General features: G+C 48.3%; 6 protein-coding genes across 7 annotated transcripts; 3 read left to right on the top strand and 3 right to left on the bottom strand.

Annotated features, from left to right (window-relative positions):
* Nucleotides 1–172: 172 nt before the first annotated feature.
* ONS95_005335 (uncharacterized protein) lies at nucleotides 173–2,626 on the bottom strand (the record flags this gene model as incomplete). The annotated part of the gene is made up of 6 exons (XM_058498739.1): nucleotides 173–286; nucleotides 356–469; nucleotides 532–645; nucleotides 697–2,206; nucleotides 2,309–2,395; nucleotides 2,448–2,626. The coding sequence occupies 6 exons, from the start codon at nucleotides 2,624–2,626 to the stop codon at nucleotides 173–175; spliced, it is 2,118 nt and encodes a 705-aa protein (XP_058351004.1).
* Nucleotides 2,627–3,145: 519 nt separating this feature from the next.
* Nucleotides 3,146–5,590, top strand: ONS95_005334 (uncharacterized protein; the record flags this gene model as incomplete). Its single annotated transcript, XM_058498738.1, has 2 exons — nucleotides 3,146–4,446; nucleotides 4,492–5,590. The coding sequence occupies 2 exons, from the start codon at nucleotides 3,146–3,148 to the stop codon at nucleotides 5,588–5,590; spliced, it is 2,400 nt and encodes a 799-aa protein (XP_058351003.1).
* Nucleotides 5,591–6,793: 1,203 nt separating this feature from the next.
* Nucleotides 6,794–8,742, top strand: ONS95_005333 (uncharacterized protein). Its single transcript, XM_058498737.1, has one exon. The coding sequence runs from the start codon at nucleotides 6,859–6,861 to the stop codon at nucleotides 8,614–8,616; it is 1,758 nt and encodes a 585-aa protein (XP_058351002.1). The 5' UTR covers nucleotides 6,794–6,858; the 3' UTR covers nucleotides 8,617–8,742.
* Nucleotides 8,743–9,199: 457 nt separating this feature from the next.
* ONS95_005332 (uncharacterized protein) lies at nucleotides 9,200–11,653 on the bottom strand (the record flags this gene model as incomplete). Its single annotated transcript, XM_058498736.1, has 1 exon — nucleotides 9,200–11,653. The coding sequence occupies one exon, from the start codon at nucleotides 11,651–11,653 to the stop codon at nucleotides 9,200–9,202; it is 2,454 nt and encodes an 817-aa protein (XP_058351001.1).
* An 878-nt stretch (nucleotides 11,654–12,531) lies between these two features.
* Nucleotides 12,532–17,819, top strand: ONS95_005331 (uncharacterized protein). Of its 2 annotated transcripts, XM_058498735.1 has the most exons (4): nucleotides 12,532–14,212; nucleotides 14,359–15,587; nucleotides 15,682–15,891; nucleotides 15,978–17,819. In XM_058498735.1, exons 1-4 carry the CDS (start codon nucleotides 13,990–13,992, stop codon nucleotides 16,953–16,955), a joined length of 2,640 nt encoding a protein of 879 aa, XP_058351000.1. In that variant the 5' UTR covers nucleotides 12,532–13,989; the 3' UTR covers nucleotides 16,956–17,819. The 2 variants fall into 2 exon arrangements, with proteins under 2 accessions (XP_058351000.1, XP_058350999.1); XM_058498734.1 differs by lacking the exon at nucleotides 12,532–14,212 and having other exon boundaries at nucleotides 14,223–15,587; nucleotides 15,978–17,664.
* A 419-nt stretch (nucleotides 17,820–18,238) lies between these two features.
* ONS95_005330 (uncharacterized protein) lies at nucleotides 18,239–19,772 on the bottom strand (the record flags this gene model as incomplete). Its single annotated transcript, XM_058498733.1, has 5 exons — nucleotides 18,239–18,463; nucleotides 18,575–18,866; nucleotides 18,918–19,418; nucleotides 19,479–19,539; nucleotides 19,589–19,772. The coding sequence occupies 5 exons, from the start codon at nucleotides 19,770–19,772 to the stop codon at nucleotides 18,239–18,241; spliced, it is 1,263 nt and encodes a 420-aa protein (XP_058350998.1).
* Between the last annotated feature and the right edge of the window lie 870 nt (nucleotides 19,773–20,642).

The following is a 20,642-nucleotide window of genomic DNA, read 5'->3' as shown; positions in this document are numbered from 1 at the left end:
CATTCTCTTACCACATTGAAGTAGCTTACCAGTCCCCCGAAGACCACTACGACAACCCTGCAATGCAATGCCCTGAAATGCTTCTCCCGTTTCCGTTTCCCACAGCTTAGAATGCCCCATGGTACACCTTGAATCCATTCTGGTCCTATGGAATCCACAAACTGATGTCACCTCATCGACCGAGTTCTCTCTCCAGCGTGGCGCGAACTAATCGCTCTCGCTCTGCAAGGACCGTTTCTCTCGTAGCAATGTTGAGGGCTGGCGTTATGGCCTTCACACATTTATGCTGTTGGGGAATATTAATTCACGTCCGTGAGATTGGGCATATAGTCAGGGATAGGGACTGGATGCTTACGACGGAGAAACCAGACATGTTCTTGAAAGTCCGGTTGCATATGTTGCACGTGGTGGAGTTCGTGGAGGATGCATGGGGTTCAGCTGTCGGATTGCAGTTGGAATGCTTGCGGTGCTATGAGTGACATTTTTTAGCACTTATCGAGTTGTCATAGTGCATTGTAGAGGATAACTTACGTATTCGAGGCTCTGATATACGCTGTAAACCTTCTTACACTTCTCGCATTGGAAATTTCGAGGGACAATATCGTCATCAGCTCGGCTACAGGCGCCACCAGAGTGACTGTGATGCTGCAAGAAGTTAGCTATCATCCTTGTAGTATTGGACATCAGAAGACATACATAGTTAAGACTACCGGGGTGGCGATACTCTTTGCCGCAGCCGCCGCACTTGTATAAATTCTTCACACCATCATCGCCTTCACACGCACCCTCGCCAGGTGACACAGAATCTTGTCTAGCCGACGCTGAAGCCGAAGTAGCCTTGCCATTCACTTTAGACCTGGCAAATGGGGTCCACTCGCGATCTCGCTCCATGGAGTCTAGCTCTTCGCGGCTATCTGGTGCTATGTTCTCCTTACCTGTCCTTTGCTTCTTAAAACGAAGAGAGCGTCCGTCGACCCTCCCATTTGGTAGAAAGAGTACCCCATTATCATCTCGATATGGGACGGCCTGTTGCTGAAGTGACATGGCGCGAGCGGTAGAGGAAGGTACGCTGACTTCGATGCGAGATGTACTTGTTCGAGAAATTGCTGAAGGGCCTTTGTCTGCGATGTGCGTTTGTAGTGAGGTGGGGACTTGGCGGTTCCCGCTTGACTCTTCCAGGACATACGTGGAGGAAGTAGAGTTTGGGATAGAATACTGGCTGTTCTCTGTGTTGTTGTAGTTCTTAGGTCGGTCTTGCTTGTTCCCTTGGCCTCGAGATGGGGAAGTTGGGTCATGCTCGGATGACAGAATCTCGATTACTTCACGAACTCGTCCAGTCTGCTGGTCTTGAGTTTCGACATCATTCGAAGATTCTTGTCCATGTGTTGACCTGAGGGGGACGTTTCTCTTTTTCTGCAAAGAATCCGTTCGCAAATCATCTGAGGCACTGCGAAGATCATCCAGCTGGCTGTTCCTACGTTTCTTTGAACCGAAACCAGAGTGCTGTTGGCGGTTTGTTGTGGTGAAGAGCTCAGAATCCCTTTCCAGGAGTTCGACTCGAGCCCTCATTCTCGCCAACGCTGATTTCAACTCATCGACTTCAATGACCTTTTGACTGACTTGCTCAACATCATTTGCAATGGCCTCGAGACTTTTTCCGGGGAGGTCATCGCTGGCCCTCGAAATATCTTGCCCATTGCTCTCCACTCTCTTACGCAATTCATCAAGATCTTCTCGAAGAGCGGATAGGTCTTCCTCTCCAGCCGAATCTGGAACCTGTAGGCTCGAAGAAAGGTCCGACCGTGCCTCATGCATGAATTCTCTAAAGAGTCTCATATCACGTTCGATACGATCGACAGTGCCAGAGATCCGATCGATATGCTTTTGCTGATTACTGATGGCACCCTCGGCCCAGTCTTTGAATCTGGTCACTTGTAGCATGGTAACGTTGGTTGATGAGATTGATGTACAGCTATCGGAATTCGGTTTTCTAGAGACCACGGCTGTATGTAGCGGAGTTGAGGCTCCATGTACTGAACGTACAGATCGGGCCGAAGGCTGAGCTGTAGCTGCTCTGCGAGGCCCAGTCGGTCTCTTGCCAGAAGTGATGCTAAGAGGGAAGGATCTAAGGATTGATATCTTCGCCTTCTCACCATCATGCTCACTAATGACGTACATAGTGGTGAGTCTGACAATGAGCTGATTCCTACAAAGGAGTCAGTAGGCAATATACGAAATTGACACTTTAAACTTTGATTGACTTTTGGGACATCCTGCTGTGAGACGGTGGACGATTTTATGAACTCACTCTTTCAGCATGTGTCCCTCAGGAGCACTTTCACATCGCAGTCCGACCACAGCTTGACATTCTATACAAGCAATGTCTTGTAAATGACTGTCGTCTTCAATTGAGCTCATGATCATGTGTTTGTTGTTAGGGAGCTTACCTATGCTCTATGTAAGAGTTTTTGGCGCCATTGTAGATTGGCCCTGTTGCTTCCAGACCATCTACTGAGACAGGAGGGTATACAGGGCTGTGATAGCTATTTCCAATGCCGTTCCAGGAGTTTCTAAAACGACCCAGCTCAGCGTTACACTGGATGCAGATAGTAAGGAGAGTTTCCATGTCGTTGATCTCGGTATCTCCTTTAAATGATGGTGAGCTTCTTCCGCGATATTTAACGAGGTAGAAGCTCAACTTGGGGTACTTTTGAAGAAAAGGCTTGCATGGAGTTGGCACTCTTGATGTTGGTAACCTTGTTGGATCAATCTCAATCGTTACGCGTTGACGCGACTTTTCGTGCTTCCAATTTGAGTGCTTGCACAACCATCGACAACCGAAGTTAAAACGAGGAATTCTCTCAGCATAAAATACGAAGAATGACCAATTGGGTTTCTGGACGGAGATGGTTTTAGTTATTCCATATTCATGGCTATGAGCTTAGAATGGATCATTGACGAGGCGGGTAGGTATTGCTCACCAACCTTAGGTATGTTAACCCGGAAGCTGCTTGCCATCTCTCAGCCTTGCCTTACGCCTGATGCGGCTAGATCCAGCCTTGCCAGTATCAAAATTCTAGACTGGATTTTGCCCTGCTGCTTCGACCCAGCCTCTTACCGACAAGCTCTACACAATTAAGACAACATGGCGACTCCTGAGGATGGACAATCTTCGTCATACTCCTCAAGTAATGGGAACGGGAGCAGAAAGCGTAAACACGAGGACGACGACGACGCTTCCAAAGAAAATGCGGACATTGCGCAGGCACTGCCTCGCCAGCCTGAGCTTCCAGAATTCAGTCTAACGAGCAGAACAAATCAAGACACGGGATTACCAAAGACCGAAGACAAGAGAGGAGAGCGCGGTGACTCAGAAGGATGGCAGACAGTGGAAGGACGCCCACGGAAGAAGAAGAAGATTCCCAAGCAAGATTCCAAGAACTACCCCGCGATCCAATTCTCGAAGGAAAGCCGCCTGCAATCGCAAATCAAGATCAGCGATCTTCAGCAATTGGTTTTGTATATTCTTGCAGACGGTACAGCTCCTGCATTCGTTGCAGTGCGACATCGACCAGAGATTCGAAAAGTTGTAGTGCTCATGGTTCCGGGTTTGGAAATGTCAATGTTCCGCTCACAAGCCACTGAGGAGGGTTCGAGACCTGAGTCGGGAAGAGAAAAGAGAGATGAGGACCGTCGAGACTCTCGCGATCATAGGGATAGAGATGGAAGAGACAGAGATCATAGAGATAGAGACGGAGACCGAAGGGATCGGAGGGATAGAGATCAAAGGGATCGAACCTACGGCTCCCCAGACGATTACTTTCCGAATAGACTAAAGGCAGAGAAACTGCCAGAAGCACTTCTACCATTCGCAGATATGTTCGAGCACATTTGGCCCGTCAAGACACCAGGTGATGATAAATATGGAAAGATGCACTCGCCCCTCCATGCAATGCTTACAGCGCCTGCACCGAAAAACAAAGAGGAAAAACAATGGCAAAAAACTAGGAAGGGTGCTACTCCTGCGAGAGAACCACAAGGTTGGAAGAATGTCCGTGTACCAATCCCAGAATTCGTTCATTCCCCGGAAGAGCTGCTAGAGAACGACTATACACTCCACCCAGCATCATACAACGACGAAGAAGGAAAAGCAAATCTCTTGAAATTTCGTCGCACGAACAAGGTCTCGACTGATGATGGATGGGTTGATACGCTCGTCGAATATTTCAAAGATGGTACTGCGCCAGACAAGGAGGTTGAGTCTGGTTCCATTACAGCAGGTCGCGAGGTCCTGGCGATGGACTGTGAGATGTGCGTGACAGGAAAACAGGCATCTGGTCAAGATGAGCTGTCTCTCACACGTATCAGTATTGTGGGATGGGATGGTTCAGTGGTTCTTGACGAGCTTGTGAAGCCAGACAAGCCGATCATAAACTACGTTACACAGTAAGGCTTTCATGTGGAATTCAATCCCTAGCTAACATCGCGCAGATATTCTGGCATCACAGAAGCGATGCTTGCGCCAGTTACAACGACCCTTGCTGACATCCAGAAGAAGCTGGTGTCCATTCTTCATCCTCGAGCTATTCTCGTCGGTCACTCGCTTAATTCCGATTTGAATGCCCTAAAGATTACACATCCCTTTATCATTGACACTGCTCTCATCTACCCTCACCCCAGAGGTCCACCTCTCAAATCGTCTCTGAAGTGGTTGGCACAGAAGTACTTGAACCGAGAGATCCAAAAAGGACATGGAACAACCGGACCAGGAGCTGGTCACGATTCTGTAGAAGATGCAAGATGCTGTCTTGATCTTCTCAAGCAGAAGTGTGAGAAAGGAAAGGAGTGGGGCACAAATGATGCACAAGGAGAGAACATATTCAAGAGAGTCGCTCGTGCTGGTGTTCGGTACAAAAGCCAGGGTGGTTCAGCCATACCAAGCGCAGTGAACGGCAAGTCTAGTGCAGCTATTGATTGGGGTGAGCCGAGAAAAGGTCCTGGTGCAGCAGCAACCTTCCCCATCGGATGCAAGAGCGATGAAGACGTTATGGAGGGAGTTATCCGCGCCGTCAAGGGTGATCATGATGGAAAGGAGATCCCTGGTGGCGGAGTCGACTTCGTGTGGGCTCGTTTCAGAGAACTCGAAGCTCTCAAGGGATGGTGGAACAATAATAAAGTTGTAGCTGCTGAAGTTGCTGCCGCCATTGATGCCGAAATGGCAGGAAAGAATACCGATGACTCTACTGCTGTGGCTCCTGAGAAAGCGAAAACAGCAGTCTCAGTCGACCCACTACTGCCAGCGATCGGCTCGGACGAAGCAAGCCTTGCTACCGCTACTTCAGAGCTCACCCGCCGTATTTCCAAGGTCTACGAGGCGCTTCCTCCCTGCACGGCCTTCATGATCTACAGCGGCTCTGGAGATCCACGAGAGATGAGCAGGATGCAAGCCATGCAATCGCAGTACAAGAAAGAGTACAAGTTCAAGAAGTGGGATGAACTTTCTGTCAAGTGGACTGATACCGAGGAGCAGGCTTTGAAGAAGGCTATCAAAGTTGCGAGGGATGGTGTGGCTTTCTTCGGGGTGAAGTGAAGGATTGACGGTTCGAGAACCTGTCCCAGTTTTCAAGTACAACTTTGTACTTGTATTCTTATCCGTGTTATAGCACTCGCGAATATCACGATATCAGATGAGCATGCTAGAAAGTAGGTAGGTAAGGTCAGGTATTGGCATGCTTGACATCGACAAGCAGATACCAATGAAATGAAATGAAACGAGGTAGAACCTCAAAAACATACCCCCTATTGAAGTCTTAGTGCCTAATTGTGATATCCAGTCAGCAATCCGCGAATCTTTCTGAGAAGTCTCTCTGGATTTCATGTGGCCAGTGTGCGGCTCTTCAAGCAAAGTCCAGCTCCGGTCACATATCCCAGATCATTTTTTCATACGTATCTCTTCCCCATCTCTCTCAAGACAGGTAATAAATCTCTAGGTTCTCCTTTCCATTGCTGTTCTTTCATCCCGGAGGTGAAAACTTGTCAATCCGAGAGCCTGACTTCTGTTCTATATTACTTTAATAGTTCTCAGGCTTACAAATTGTCCATCTTCCTCAGATTCCAGATCGAAATTTCGAATCAATTCAGAATTTCGGCACAGGTACGTACACAATCTGAGCTACTCGTCTTGTATCACCGTCCCAGCCTTGTCCACGACGAGAGTGTGAAGCTAGGACGAAGAGTATTTTAAGGTTGGGCTATTTACCTAACTTCTCAGTGACGAAGTGTCTACGTAGATTCAAACTTATTGACCTCTGAATCCAGCAATTGGAATATGTTCTACCGGTTACAATCACAGTGCGTCTGGAGGCTATTAGCTCCAGGATTTGCTAAGACCTTCACAGCGCGTCACTTTACTACTGCACCTAGGTATAGTTCTAGCATGGTACAAAGTACATTCAGCTTTTTCAATAAACTCAACGAGCCACCAGCTTTCAATGTACCTACCCAACGTCAATTTCCACACAATGTCCCATACTTAACCCCCAAAGCCTGTCAGGTTCAACTACGTCCACAGCTTCAGCTTTTTGTTCTTTCTCTGAGGGCTCCTAATTGTATACTCTGTCGCGAGACTCGCATACCTAATTTTCTACAGAGATTGGTCACTCGTGGAAGTCATCAGCAGACCCCTTTTCTTACTAAGATTGTGCCTCGAAGGTACATGATATTTGATGCACGTCAGCGGATCCGCATGGGATGATTCGACCCCACCAGTGTACAACCTCAAATTACTACCTCGAAAAATTACGCGTTCAAACCTCACACAGCAGATCTCCAGCAGTCACTTTCCCATTCGAAGTCGCTATGCTTGAGAACGAGATCCGCATCTTGGATATCCTTCCTTATGGAAGCGATGGCCCTCAAGCCCTCGTGAAATGTGAGGTCCGAGTCGTCAGCCTGTCAGATAAGCCCGTCTACGATGCGCTGTCATATCGATGGGGTGATCCAGAAAGCCAACGGCGTATACTCGTGGACAATCAAGAGACGTTCGTTACCGACAACCTTCACGCCGCACTCCTTCGTTTGCGGCGGAAAGATGAGAAGAAAACAATGTGGATAGACCAGTTGTGTATCAATCAGCAGAACCAGGAGGAAAAAGCCGTACAAGTGCGCTTGATGGGGCAGGTCTATTCGAATTGCCATCAGTGTCTCATTTGGATGGATGAGATCAACGAAAGTGTTCATCAGGCAGATGCAGAAGCTATCATTGATAGCCTCAACTGGATATCAAATCGTAGCCTTCCAGTCCCGCCATGCACTGCTTCTGCTTCTGCATTTGAAGGCCCTATCTATGCGTTGGCCAGTATTGGAGTCGCTAATCATCCGTGGTGGAATCGTGTTTGGACAGTACAGGAAGCAATTCTGCCAACCAAGAAAGTGTTTCTCTGGGGTCCCTTTCGACTGTCATGGGATACACTTACTGAATGCTCCCATGTATGGACTGGCACTGGTTTACCGACCGAGCTCTCTGACTTCATGTGGAATCCAACCTCGCCCGACCTGTCAGCAATAATGGATCGTACCCTGGGATGGCTATTCTGCAACGTAATTTGGATCAACAGTGCTCATTCTCAATTCGAAGAGCCCGTTCGGACCATCATAAAGTGGTGCGGACGCAAAGCCACCGATCCCAAAGACAAAGTGTTTGGTCTATTAGGCTTATTGCCGCCCCTGATGGAACGCCGTTTCTTGGACAAGTGCGATTACGGAACATCGGTTGCTCAAATCTACAGTGCGTTTACATTGGACATAATACTGAATCATGGAAATCTTCTCCCTCTTGTCCTGCAGCAACGGCCATCTCCGGGTTTTGGAACACATGGATTGCCAACCTGGGTCTGTGATATGGGTGATTGTGAGTTGCCTCAGATACCTCATCACGTTGACAGATGGTATCTCCGATGGGGATACGAAGCTTATGACGCATGTGCGGGTCTAAAATTAGACGTAAACTCCCTATCAGAGCCCTCGAGTGAAATTAGAACTTTAGGTTTGACAGGTGTTGCTGTGGACACCATTGTCATCATTGGCAAAAGACTTACCAATATCGCTGCTAAAGAACCTGCAATCATTGCGGAGATATTGCGATCTTGGATGGAATTAGGACTCGAGTACCATACAGCAATTGCGGGCGGTCTTGGAGAAGAAAGCTTCAACAAAGCATTCTACAGGGTTGTAGTGAGCAACCTGATTCGCAACGAAGAGCAGTGGGTGGAACGACGCCCCAACGAGCAGGACTTTGCGGATATCTCAGAGTTCTTACAGACTGGTTTAGGAACGATTAACGATATTGATTTTTGGCACAGATACGTTGAGAATCAGACTTTCTTCATCACGAAGAATGGAATGATGGGCTTGGGGGATTGGGAGACGGAGTGTGGGGATGAGGTCTGGGTATTTAATGGAGGGAATATGCCGTTTACCATAAGAAGAAAAAATGATGGAAGTGAGGATGATTTTGAATTTGTGGGGTGCTGTTATGCTGATGGGATTATGGATGGAGAGATCTATGATGAACACGCAGGGCGGGGGCCGGAGAGACGAACAATCAATCTGCACTGATGCGTGTGAGGTGATTCAACTTCAAAGAAACTTTTATGTCATTAACTCGATTGAATTTCGGCCACTATGTCCTCTCTATTTTCGTTCGTAGGAATTATACAGCCAAAGCCATTCTTATTTCCCCTGACCTATTTTGTTATGACCCTCGCTTGGCCACGCCACACAATTAGCTGGGGATAGTGGCGTGCGGAACAACCATATACCGATGACCCAGCTATGGAGCTACGGGGATACTTGAGTAGTAATTGTTTCGGGATTTCATACTTTCAGCATCAAAAATACGTACCCAACTGACTATTCATGCTATCTGAGGGAGGATCTCTTTGGCTACCTTTTCCTTCCAACGATTCTGTTCATTCGGTCGTGCACGGTTACTGTTATGCAAAAGGAACACGTGCCGACGCAGCCCTGGATAGGCGTATGGCCAACACTTTAAGATCACCTGCTTGTTGCGCAAGATATGTTACGTGATTGTTTTGATTTCCTGACGCTAAGCGAAGGGTTTGCCAAGCCGATCTCCCATGGCTGTCATTGTTTCGCGAGAATTTTATTCCCAGACTTAGAAGCAAAGTTTCTGTCGCATCTATATCCCAAAAGTCCCTGGAAGAACACCGCTCCCCTCTCCAGCAATATCCGCATAGACAATTCCACGTCCAAACGTCCCTAGATACACCCTTCCATAAACCCGCGTATCAGCCACAATCAGCTTCGGCCCTCCATACTGATGCGCCTCATCATTGATCCGGACCCAGCTCGCACCCGCATCATCAGAGCGATACACACCCTGCACGCCGTTTTTACTCACTTTGCCCCACAAGTAGAGCGCTGGGTTCTTGCGGCCAGGAGCGGGAGCCCCAACAGAGAATTGAGATGCTGTGATACCAGAGCCACCGATCTTGCTCCAGCTGCTGCCGAAGTTGGTGCTATGCCATAATCCGTTTGGTCCGAGGGGAAGCCAGATCTCCCCTGCTTTGAGGAAGTTGACTACTGGGGCAGCACCTGCACCTGCTGGGAGACCAGTTTGTTTGGATGTCTTTGAGGTGTAGGATACTCCGCCATCGGTACTGATATACCACACACCGGTGTCGAACGCGTAGAAGGTCTTCGGTTGGACTTTATCAGCGCTGAAGTTACCCGTCTGGACCGATAGTCCGCGTGGTGAGGTCCACGTCTTGCCGAAGTCCTGAGTGGCATACGGCCCACTTGTGTTTGCTGGCGCAACGGAGGAGTGAGAGGCCCACACGAATGACTTTGCTGAAGCGTCTACTGCAATGAAGCCATTGACCCAGGTCGTGTTGCTGACACCAGGTGCGCAGGTGAGGAACTTGATCCAGCCGTATCCACCATCTGTTGAGTATGCTCCATTGCCACAGCCGTCTGCATACTCTGTGCCACTGCCTCCCGAGCGTGTGATCACATTAGGAGCTTGGCCAGCCCAGTCCAAGCCATCGAGGTTGGAAAATCCAGGAGTTCCAAACATGGGCTGCGGAACTGTGAGATCGTCGTGTCTCATTCCGTTGATGTCTCCCAGTCCACTGTACAGATTCGCTCCTTCTGTCGGGCTGATCATCGACAGGACTGCATTCTCCTCAATACCCTGAGCCTGGATGTACCAATTTGGTGCCCAGTTTGACTCAACTCTGCTGAGATTGTCTGTCGACCAAATAGTGGCTCCTGTGCCGTACATGACGTGATCACTGTTGAAAGGATCAATGAGTACAGCCGCCATCCACCAACCGAATTTTGCGACGCCAAGAATAGGTGAAGGTGCTCCATACCCTCCCCACTGAGCGTTCCAGTTGAAGCTGAGCCAGGGAACAGGAGTACCGTCTTTCAAAGCAGCTTGTTCGATTGGATGTCCCCAGAATCCTTTAGTACCTGATGGTGCCGATAGTTGCGTGACATCTTTCCATGACTTGCCGCTATCGTGGGATAAGTACATGCTGTCCAATGCTGGTCCTGGATCACGGTCCAACGAAACCACAACTAAGGTATTTGGATCTTTCCCATCAACACTTAATCCACAGTAGCCTCCAGGTGGGAAGGATTGTGGAGTAAATGGCTTGGGGAAGGAATTGCTTGCTCCGGGTGTGATGTCGGTCCATTTCGATGACTTGGTGTTGAAGCTGTACACAGCCCCGTATTGAACAGCGTATGGGCCAGGAAAGTCTGCATATGTTACATACAAGACTCCATTCGAGGCGAGAGCTGCTTTCATTGGTTGTGGGCCAGTGCTTTGAGGAGGATGGTCTGGATCAGTTGTGACAGCGCTCCAGTCTTTGGGCTGACCTGGCAGCTGTTTCCATGTCTTGCCGCCGTTTGTGGTAGAGTAAAGACCATTTGGTACATTTGCTCCAACATAAATCGTACCTTCGTTCTTTGGGTCAAAAATGACAAACACGATCCCGATTCCATTTGCAGAAGCGTCGGGATAGTTTGTGATATTGGTCCAGGTCTTGGCCCGATCGGTCGATTTCCACAATCCTTGCGTTCGAGTTCCCATGTACAGCTCATTGGGCTTAAAGGGATTGACAGCAAGTCTTTCGCCATTGTTTCGACCAAGATCATTCGATCCCATAGGAAACGGGGCTGGATAGATCTTCCATGTCGCTCCTCGGTCTTCCGAAGCAAAGAACGCAGAGTTGTTCTGCGTGATGTATTGTCCTTGAGCAAGGTAGATCCGATCTGGATCCGTGGGGTCCAAGGCAAAACTTTCGGTCCCGAGGTAGTTGACATCTGCTTCGCTGATGAAGTCAGTTAGGGGGAGCCATCTGTCGTTTGGCGCGTCCCATCTGTAAGAACTTCCAATGTCTGTCCGGGTATAGAGCAAGTCTTTCTCCTTGGGATGAGCGATGATACCAGTGATAAAGCCGCCTCCAGTGATGGCTACTGCATTATATTTGTATTGAAAGCTCTTGGTTCCTACCGAAGAATCTGATGGGGCCGCGCTAACGCCATGGGCGAAGGTCAACACCGCACTGGCAAACGCAAGTAAACGGAAAGTAATCATTGTAATTGATGACTTCGACAATCCCATTACCAGATGAATCAAAACTTTGTATACTCTATATAGCCTTCATATAGTCCATTTGATATTAGGATCTTGCATGACGACTTGGTAGCCCACAGAAATCCTTCGGCTGGCGCGCCGGGATTCCAGTAAACTTAACTATTGACATCGCGGAAGAACGTCGGCAAGGTCCATTTAGTGAACCGGTATGGCGACTAATTCATTTCTACAGGATCTTAACCTTGGAGATCGCTCCGAACAACTGTGAGCTTGCGGCTCAGACAAGAGGGGTAGCAAAAGAACAGGACAATTGATGGAGAAAGGTAATCCCTCTCCGCGTTGGTACCTGCATATTTGACATGCAGCTTCTTGGATAAAACATTGAGGCTAAATGCGTAGGAAATATTCCGCCTATAATGATGGCCGTGTGAAGGTCTGAGATGGAGCAAATCTTGAACTGATTTCCCACGGGGCGGGGTATGTTGTTGGGGACCCCGCAATTACGATCATCGTATCTTGAATGGAGTGGTTCGTGAGAACCTGAAGCCGAGAAGACCGAAGCTAGCTTCAGGACGACGATGTTATGAACGACGTGTTGGCGGCTTGATGTTGAAGAAGAAGGGTCTGGAGCATTAATTGCAGACCGGAAATATATAGCTGTTGTCAATAGCGTGATCAACGCGAAGGGACAACGAGGACGCAAGATTAAGTATATTGTGACACAGACATGTATTTTGACCTTCCTTTTGGTAGCCAGTAACCATCAGAAACGAAATCAATTATGTCGATTGGAGTATTGCTTGTAGCTGGCGACAGAAGTTGTCAGAAGCAAAAGTAAGTTGAAGGAAAAATTCCGATGACTAATCAGGAGGCAACTTGGCTTCTGACGCTCCCAACTTCCACGAGTTCTATCTCACCTTCAATCGATCCGACTTCTTCTGGTTTTCTCTACACCGCTCCTTGTGCAAGTGTTCTGATTATCCCAGTGGAGTAGAATGCCTATACAGCCCATTTCCGCCATGATCTTGCCTGCAGCGTGTTGCTGGATCGTCGGCTTCTTCCCTCCTCGACTCCATCGTTCGAGCCGAGCAGTATGACGGAGAGAACAAAGAATCTTGAGGAGATTGCACGACTGTCAGTTCCTTAAGTGGGGAGCTGGGAGGGTAAGATTAGGTGAGGCTTGGCTGCCTGGGTACACCTGGATGCGACGGTAGCCATTCGCGTATCAACTTCGAGCTTGCTCCAGCAAGGTATCTTCCGTCCCGATTGTTTGATATATGACAAGGCTCTTTCAGCGCACACTTCATTGAGCTAAAGATGTGCCAGAGGGAAACATGCGTCGTCTGGTTAAGCTGGTACCGAGACAACTGGTCTCCGGCTAGGGCTTCAAAGGACGCCAGGAAGTTGAGACCAAATTCCTGGAAGCCACATGCTGTGCAAAATTGGCTCCTTTGTCAGACATCTGTCTTATATTTGAATTTATACTTCATTTTAGTTGCTCTTCTTGTTGGTTCTGCGGTGGCTATTCAAATCTTCTTTAGATAGTTTCGATGAAGCAAGTGGGCTACGGTGTCATCATTGGTTTTTTGGCATTTCCCAAAAAGAGTTTGTTGTTGAACTCCACACGTCTTTGTGCATTGCTTAAAGCGTCAAGATAAGATACATTCCTCAATGCTATTTCTATCTATGTGCCATTGAACCCTGTTGGCTTGCTTTGTTATCGTTACTACGCTGGAGTCAGCTTATGTCAAGATCTCTTTTTTGGGTACTCGACCTGGAGAGCAAGTAGGTGCAGATGAGAGAAGTTGTCTTGTACTATACATTCGAGTGTACCTCGCATCGTCTGAAGCCGTGAGTGCAGAATTCGAAAATCAGTAAAATGCCTTTGTTGTATTGATATCGCTTTCGCACTGATTATTCTCTTGAGAATATGCATCTGTTGCAACCACAACTAAAGTAGAAAGGAACTTTTTACTTGCAGCCTGATTTACATTATTATGCAGCCTATTCCATCTGCCATTGTTGATGCGGACGGCTAGTGAGGCCCCTTGCCGGCGAGCCGCAATCAGCACTGCCGTTGAATGCCTCACTGACCGATGACTCACACGTGACTCTGTCGATTGTGGCCTGGAGGACCTTCGTATTGATTCTTCTCGTTAACGACTGAAAGAGGTTGAAGTTTGTGTTTCAGGCACGAGGCTCGACTCTGCTATAAAATTGACAGTTGTCCCGCCAAATTTGCAATTCCACAACCTCATACTCTCAACTTAAATTTGCTTGTGCAGTTCCGAACGCGACCGCCGCAGACAAACACTCATTCGAATACATACACTTTCGTTGCACAGACTGAATCGCTTCTTCCAATGTCTCTCAACATCGTTCGATCGATCTCCGCCAACATGGCTTCCTCGGATATCCTCTCCCAGACCCTTAGCTCGATTACCTCTATCAAGCTTGATGAGATCTCGTATCAACGAAACAGCTTCGAGACTGCCAAGGCCGAACTCCTCGATACTGCTCGAAATAACACGGACCAAGCCAGCAAGGTCAAGGCACTACTCAAGATCAATGATGGAACCTTGCCAGGTAAGTTCCCCTTCCTAATGGTCGTCCCTTTCGGATGCCAAGTCAAATTTCTGCTCTTGATATCTCAAAAGTCAGCTGTCGCTGAGTTTGGTAATTACTTCACCTTTGAAAGAGTATATATCTGACCTTACGATTTCTCAACTTAGGCCTGGGCGCGGTTGATACCAATGCATCCACCGACTTCGACAACATGGTCAGATTCTTGGAGCAAGCCAAGTTTGATCCTTCGGTATCCACTACGATCCAGCAGGAGTGGCAAGCGAAGCTGGAGAAGCAACTTGATATCCACTCTCTGAAGTACGAGTATGCTGCACTTTACGGCAAGTTGGTTAACGAGTGGCTCTCTGCCAATGTCGACAAGACAGCAGAATCAGACGCCGATATGGGAAGTGGCTTCGAGAGTATTGGACGCAAGGAGATGCACGACCAACGTCAGAAATGGGAGGATATGGTGTTCACAGCCCGAGAGACAGACACTTCTGCCATCGATTCGTACCTCACGAAGCTGTTCTCTTCCACGAAGGACATCACATCTGCCTATTACACACTCCGCCTGGAAACCGAATCTTTTGAAAAGAAGATGGCCTCAGACGTGCACTTCGACCAAGGTTCCTTGACATGGGTTATCAAAGGTCTTCTTCGGAGCGATCTTGTGACTGACGAGAAGCGAAAAGTTCTCAAAGATTTTCTCAACAACAAGGTAGTCCTCGATGAAATTGCCGATGTCCTCAACATGCGAATGTCAGCTTTGGACAAGTGGAAGTGGGATGCGGCCGGAACTCCTGTCGAGCAGAGACGCCAACTCAACGGTCGATACCGCTTTTACCATGATGAGGACCTCCTTCAAACCATCCTTCTCCGCTACATCGGTGTCAAATGGTCTGTCTTCTTCAAGAATGTATTCGAGAAGTTCCAGCAAACGGAATCGGTCTGGAAGTCAACGGTTGCACGGATGACACCTACTGACCGTGAACGTCGTGAATACTTCCTTGGTTCTGATTTTCCAGGTCGTGTTGCCAAGAATGGTGTGGAGGCTCGTCGGTCAGCTCAGTTCAAGGACGAGATCTTCATGGAACAGCTTCAGGGAGATATTCGGGAGCAACGTGGGGGCTACGACGATGATAATGAGGATGAACAGGACACCCGTAAGTCTGGGCAGCAGATTACTCAGACTCTGTTGCACACCCTTGCTACCGAGATCATCCTGAAGACTCGCCTGAACCAGGACGTGACTGTAGTCCGGACTGATTTTGCTTGGTTTGGGCCTTCACTGCCTCACTCAACCATGTTCGCTGTACTCAAGTTCTTCAAGGTTTCCGAACGCTGGGTCAATTTCTTCCGCCGGTCGCTTGAGGCTCCTATGAAGTTTGTTCAGGTAAGCTCTTCATTCTCTCCCTCTGAGCTATCTTCCCCTCATGACATGGTGTTGTTGAAAATGTGCCTTGGAAATTTGCTGATTGGCCCTATAGGATGGCCCAGACGCACCCGTTCAGATTCGTCAGCGTGGAACTCCCATCAGCGGGCCCCTTAGCGATTTCTTGGCCGAGACTGTCCTGTTCTGTCTTGACTTTGCTTTCAATCAAGAAAGTAATGGCCTCCGCCTGTACCGATTGCATGATGACATCTGGTTCTGGGGATCCGATGATCAATGTGTCCAGGGATGGGATGTTATGACCAAGGTATGCTTTTTACGTCTTCTCATTTAGCGAATGTCTTCGTTGGCACAAGATTTGTGAAGATAGTATTGCTGACTCTGTATCCACAGTTTGCCACCCTCGCCGGCCTCGACTTCAACGAAGAGAAGACTGGAAGCGTTCGTATTGCTTGCCCCCGAAATAGCTCGAGCGCTCTCGCTGAAGTGCACCCCTCTCTTCCTCAGGGCGATGTTCGCTGGGGTTTCTTGAAGCTCGACTCCCAATCCGGTCGTTTTCTTATCGACCAAGAGTCTGTAGATCGCCACATCGAAGAGCTGCGACTCCAACTCGATGCTTGTAAGTCTATCTTCGACTGGATCCACGTCTGGAACATCTACGGTGCACGCTTCTTCAGCAACAATTTCGGCAAATCCTCCAACTCGTTCGGCCTTGCTCACGTCGATATGCTGCTTCAGACCTTTGCTCGGATCCAGGCCAAGCTATTCGCCAGGAGTGGTGGCAGTGTGACTTCCACACTGAAGCAGATGCTCACTGATCGCTTCGGTGTGACTGACATCCCGGAAGGCTACCTGTACTTCCCAATGTCGATGGGTGGTCTCGACCTCAAGTCTCCATTCATCGACCTCTACCTGATCCGCGGCAGCGTTTGTAACAGACCCGACGTGTTCATGGATAATTTCTTCACCCAAGAGGACAACGACTACCGCCGTGCAAAGGAGGCATTCGAGAACGGCCTGTACCGCCATTCTGGTCCGGACTACTCCCTCAAGATGAAGTATGGCAAGGAGGGCTTCTTCACAATGGAGGAGTTCACTCGCTACCAAGAGCTTACTTCCAGGAACCTGGCGAGAGCCTACGAATTATTGACCATGGAGCCTGCTGTTGAGAAGGTTAAGGTCACGGCCGAGGTGACTGCGGTTATTAGTGGGAGGTGGCGCACCTTGAGCCCTTATCAGCAATGGGTCATCCAATTGTATGCTTCGAACATGATTGCACGATTTGGTGGCTTGAATATCGTTGACAAGGGCTTGCTTCCTACCGGGATGGTCAGCATGTTTCGTGAGAGTCGTTTCAAGTGGCAGGGATAATTGGTGTTCGCCATGAATTGGAGGTGGAGAGGGAAAGCTGAGATACCAATTTGCATACACGGGAAGGAGTTTACGGGATATGTGTCGGGGAATAAAATGGCGTTTGTCTAGGACTTCTGCATTATGGCTAAATTGCTTCTTCACTTGAAATACAATCAGCGAGAACAAGGGCTTTGAATGTGTTACCCTTGGGTACTTAGAGTGTTTGGCATGCCACTATAGGCAAAAGTGATCACTCGTAATGGAGTTTTTACACGTTGATTATTCTGGTACAGAGTCCAAGAGCTTATCTTTACATCCATATTTTGCTTCAGCGTCATAGAACAGTCCCCTTCCTGAGTCTCATAGCACATATTTTGAACTGGCCAGAAACAGCCGAGCATTATGACAAGAGTTATTTCTATCTTCGTTTAGCACCACACAGATAGTTTGAGTACAGATTTCCTCTACCTGTACCTTTTAAAGAAGGAAGCTTCCATTATCAACGCCCACTCTTCTGGCGATCTGATCGCCGGCTTCGGAAAATGGAAGGGAACGGCTAGCTCGCTTAATTGCCCCACCCAAACAAAATATCAACACCTACATCAACAAAAAGCTTAAAGATTTCTGCCTGATGGACATCAATCACACAGCTTTCAAAGCTATAAAAATGAAAAATCAAAAGAATTCAACTCAAAAGCGATCCAAAACCCAAAACAGCAAAACCCGATCGGAAGCTCAACACTCTAATGGGTGTCAGGTTCCATTTACTAAACGTAATTTAATATGTTTTGCGAATCTACGAATCTACGAATCGGTAATTGGTGTTCGTATACGATTGATTTGGCGACTGGTACAACCGAGACAGGGCCTCACTTCTTCGGCAGTCTCGGCTGTGGTTGGGATTTGCTTATTTGGTTAGATGTACTTACCATTTAACGATGTTGTTACTTTGGTTGGGGTATCGTGGACGTATCTGATCACATGCGTGGCAGAGTTGACACAGCTGGTGCTTCTTCTGACAGGTGCTTATATCATAATTTTGATCACATTACTCAAAAATACTGAATCATGGTGGATTGGTTCACAAAACTATGGAGCAGCAGTAATCGCAACCATCCAAACCCTCCAGCAAGTACATTCGCTTTTGCTTAGTTCCAATTGCTGACATTCGATCCCCAAGATCAGAAGAAGTTTTAAGACACATTGCCAATCCATCTGGCCACAATGCCCTCAAGAACGGACTTCGCCCATATATCAAAGCCAACACATTCAATCGTAACTCATTCCCATAAATCCCCCATCTACCAGCGCACTGTCGTCGTATACCCAATAGCGGGTGGAGGCCGCGTGATGATACAACTACATACCTCACTGATGGTCTCTGGCCCAAACGGCTCTAAGAACCAAGGCAGACTCGCAGATGAAGGTCTCCCACCACCACCCCTCTGTCGTTCAACGAGGCCGGACCCAAGGGTCAGGGTAGGTCGTGGGGTTGTGGCTGGTGGTGCGACTTTTGTGCATGCAGCCTGGAAAAGACACTGCCATTAGCATGTCTTCTCGATGCATATGAAACCAACTACTCCAACGAATCTTCCGAGACAGGGCAAATGAAAGGGTGACAAGAAAATAAAACCTACAGGAGAATAATCTGGACACCCCCGATCATAAAACACATACGGCGCCGCGCCAGGAATGGTATTATTTCCTGACGAATCTACCTTGTACAGATTACACTGCGGCGCATCGTAGCTGCTATCCTGCGTTTGGAAGCTTTTACAGTCAGGGTTGGCGAGGCAGAGTTGGTGGCAGGTTGCTGCGTCTATGGAGGAGCCGTAGTAGAGGTTGTTCTCGGCGTAGCCCCATCCTGTGACGCCGCAGATTTGACCGGCGATGGGGGTTGGACAGAGGGAGCCGGTTGCTGCTGGGGGACTGTAAAGAGGGTTAGTTGGTAAATACGAGCTGGATGATAGCAGTGATTACTGTGGTACGGTCGTGGTGGATGGCGGTAGTGGAGTCTGGGATGATGATGAAGAGCTGGATATAGATGTAGATGTTCTAGTGAGTGTTGGAGTCTTGCTCGTTGTGCTTGTTGTCGGCGAAACTGGGGCTCGGGATGTTGACGATGAGGTCGATACAGATGTAGATGTAGGCGTCGCAGTAGGTGCCTTGCTCGTAGTACTTGTTGTTGGCGGTGCTGGAGGAGTTGTTGGCTTCGAAGATGTGCTTGTGCTTGTCCAGGTCACAGTTACAGTAACAGTCACAACATCTTGAGTCGAGGTGCTCTTTGTAGTTGGAGGTGAAGGTGGGGGCGGAGGCGGCGAACTTGTCGTAGTGGGCTTGGTCGAAGTAGACGTCTTAGTAGCAGTCACAGTGATTGTTACAACTGGCGGGGTTGGAGTGCTGGTTCGTATTGTCACAGTGTACGTCTTAGTTGGGCGAATGAAGGAAGAACAAAAATCGAAGAAATCGAAATCAGGATCCCTGTGTCGACTGGTTAACTATCAGTTCATACGCTTAATACTACCATGATTTGTTTCTTACGGCCTGCCTGTTGGGTGAGGGCCTGGTCCATTTTCGTCCAGATTGTAGGAGTCCATGCAACCTTGAGTTCCTGTTAGTTTAGCACGAGAGATGCTGAGGGATTTGCTTACTATCAGCTACATTGGCCTGCTCCAGGCTCATCCCTCGAACTTCAATGGCTGCCGCGTTCTCCTTAAATACTCTATCTCGAGACTCAACATTATATACAATGCCATTCGTTTCATAAAGGTATGGCTTCGCGATTGACATCCCCGCTTGTAGTAGTACACCAGCAGCTACAATAGTGGACTTCATTGTGACCGGGAATGTGAAGAGCGACACGACTCAAGTTTCGAAAAAAAAAAAAGGGATGGAACCGAAACACATAACGAAGGCCAGGCAACGAGAGGCCCTGATATACATGTATAAAAGGTGACGACAAGTGGCACTATGGAAGAATCAATTGCCCTCGGGGCAAACATTTTTAGAGCACTACTGACGTGAGGCAACTTTGCATTGTATTTGGGCACCTGCCGAGCCTCGAATTGTGTTCCTGTCGTCTAGGAATCTACTAAGAGGCGGCGATGGAAGATACAGGCTAATCGCCAAGGCAAGAAAGTTCAATTCATCCATATTGCACAAGGACACACTTTTCGACGATGAAGAAATATTTACGAGAAAGGCAGATTGGATCGCATATTATCCACATACGATGAAGCCAAGGAGAGGTCCCTAAGAATTATAGCCATAAATGGAAGAATCTGGGGTAGTAGGCTGGCAGGCTCATGCGGGGGGGCTTTCATTAAGCTTAAAGTGGCATTGCAGCGGGGACGATGAGATATTAGCATCAATAAATTAGAAGATGGCAGGTGTGATTGAGCTCGAGGACAGTAAGGAAAAAGAATGGGGCGAATTCACGCAAATGAAGATGCTGTTCTGAGTGGGGATAATTGGGGGTTTCCTTAGCAGTTTGATTCCACGCGTCCAGTACTCCACGTGCATTGCCTGCTTCAGAAATGGAACGCAATGAATTGAAGAGCCTAGGTTAACCACAAATATGGCAATCTGCCTCGCTTGAGACCTTTCGTGACTTCTTGGACTTCTCACACCCTTGTCACCAAGATTGTCCTCCATGCAGAAGCGAGGAATGGGATGTTTGTGAATGAACCGAACCAAGGTCCAGGC

Source organism: Cadophora gregata, assembly GCF_030347475.1.
Source record: "Cadophora gregata isolate MNR1 chromosome Unknown scaffold_16, whole genome shotgun sequence".
Classification (NCBI taxonomy): Eukaryota; Fungi; Ascomycota; class Leotiomycetes; order Helotiales; family Ploettnerulaceae; genus Cadophora; species Cadophora gregata.
The sequence above is the reverse complement of the archived record's forward strand: the minus strand, read 5'-3'. Positions and strand labels throughout refer to the sequence as shown.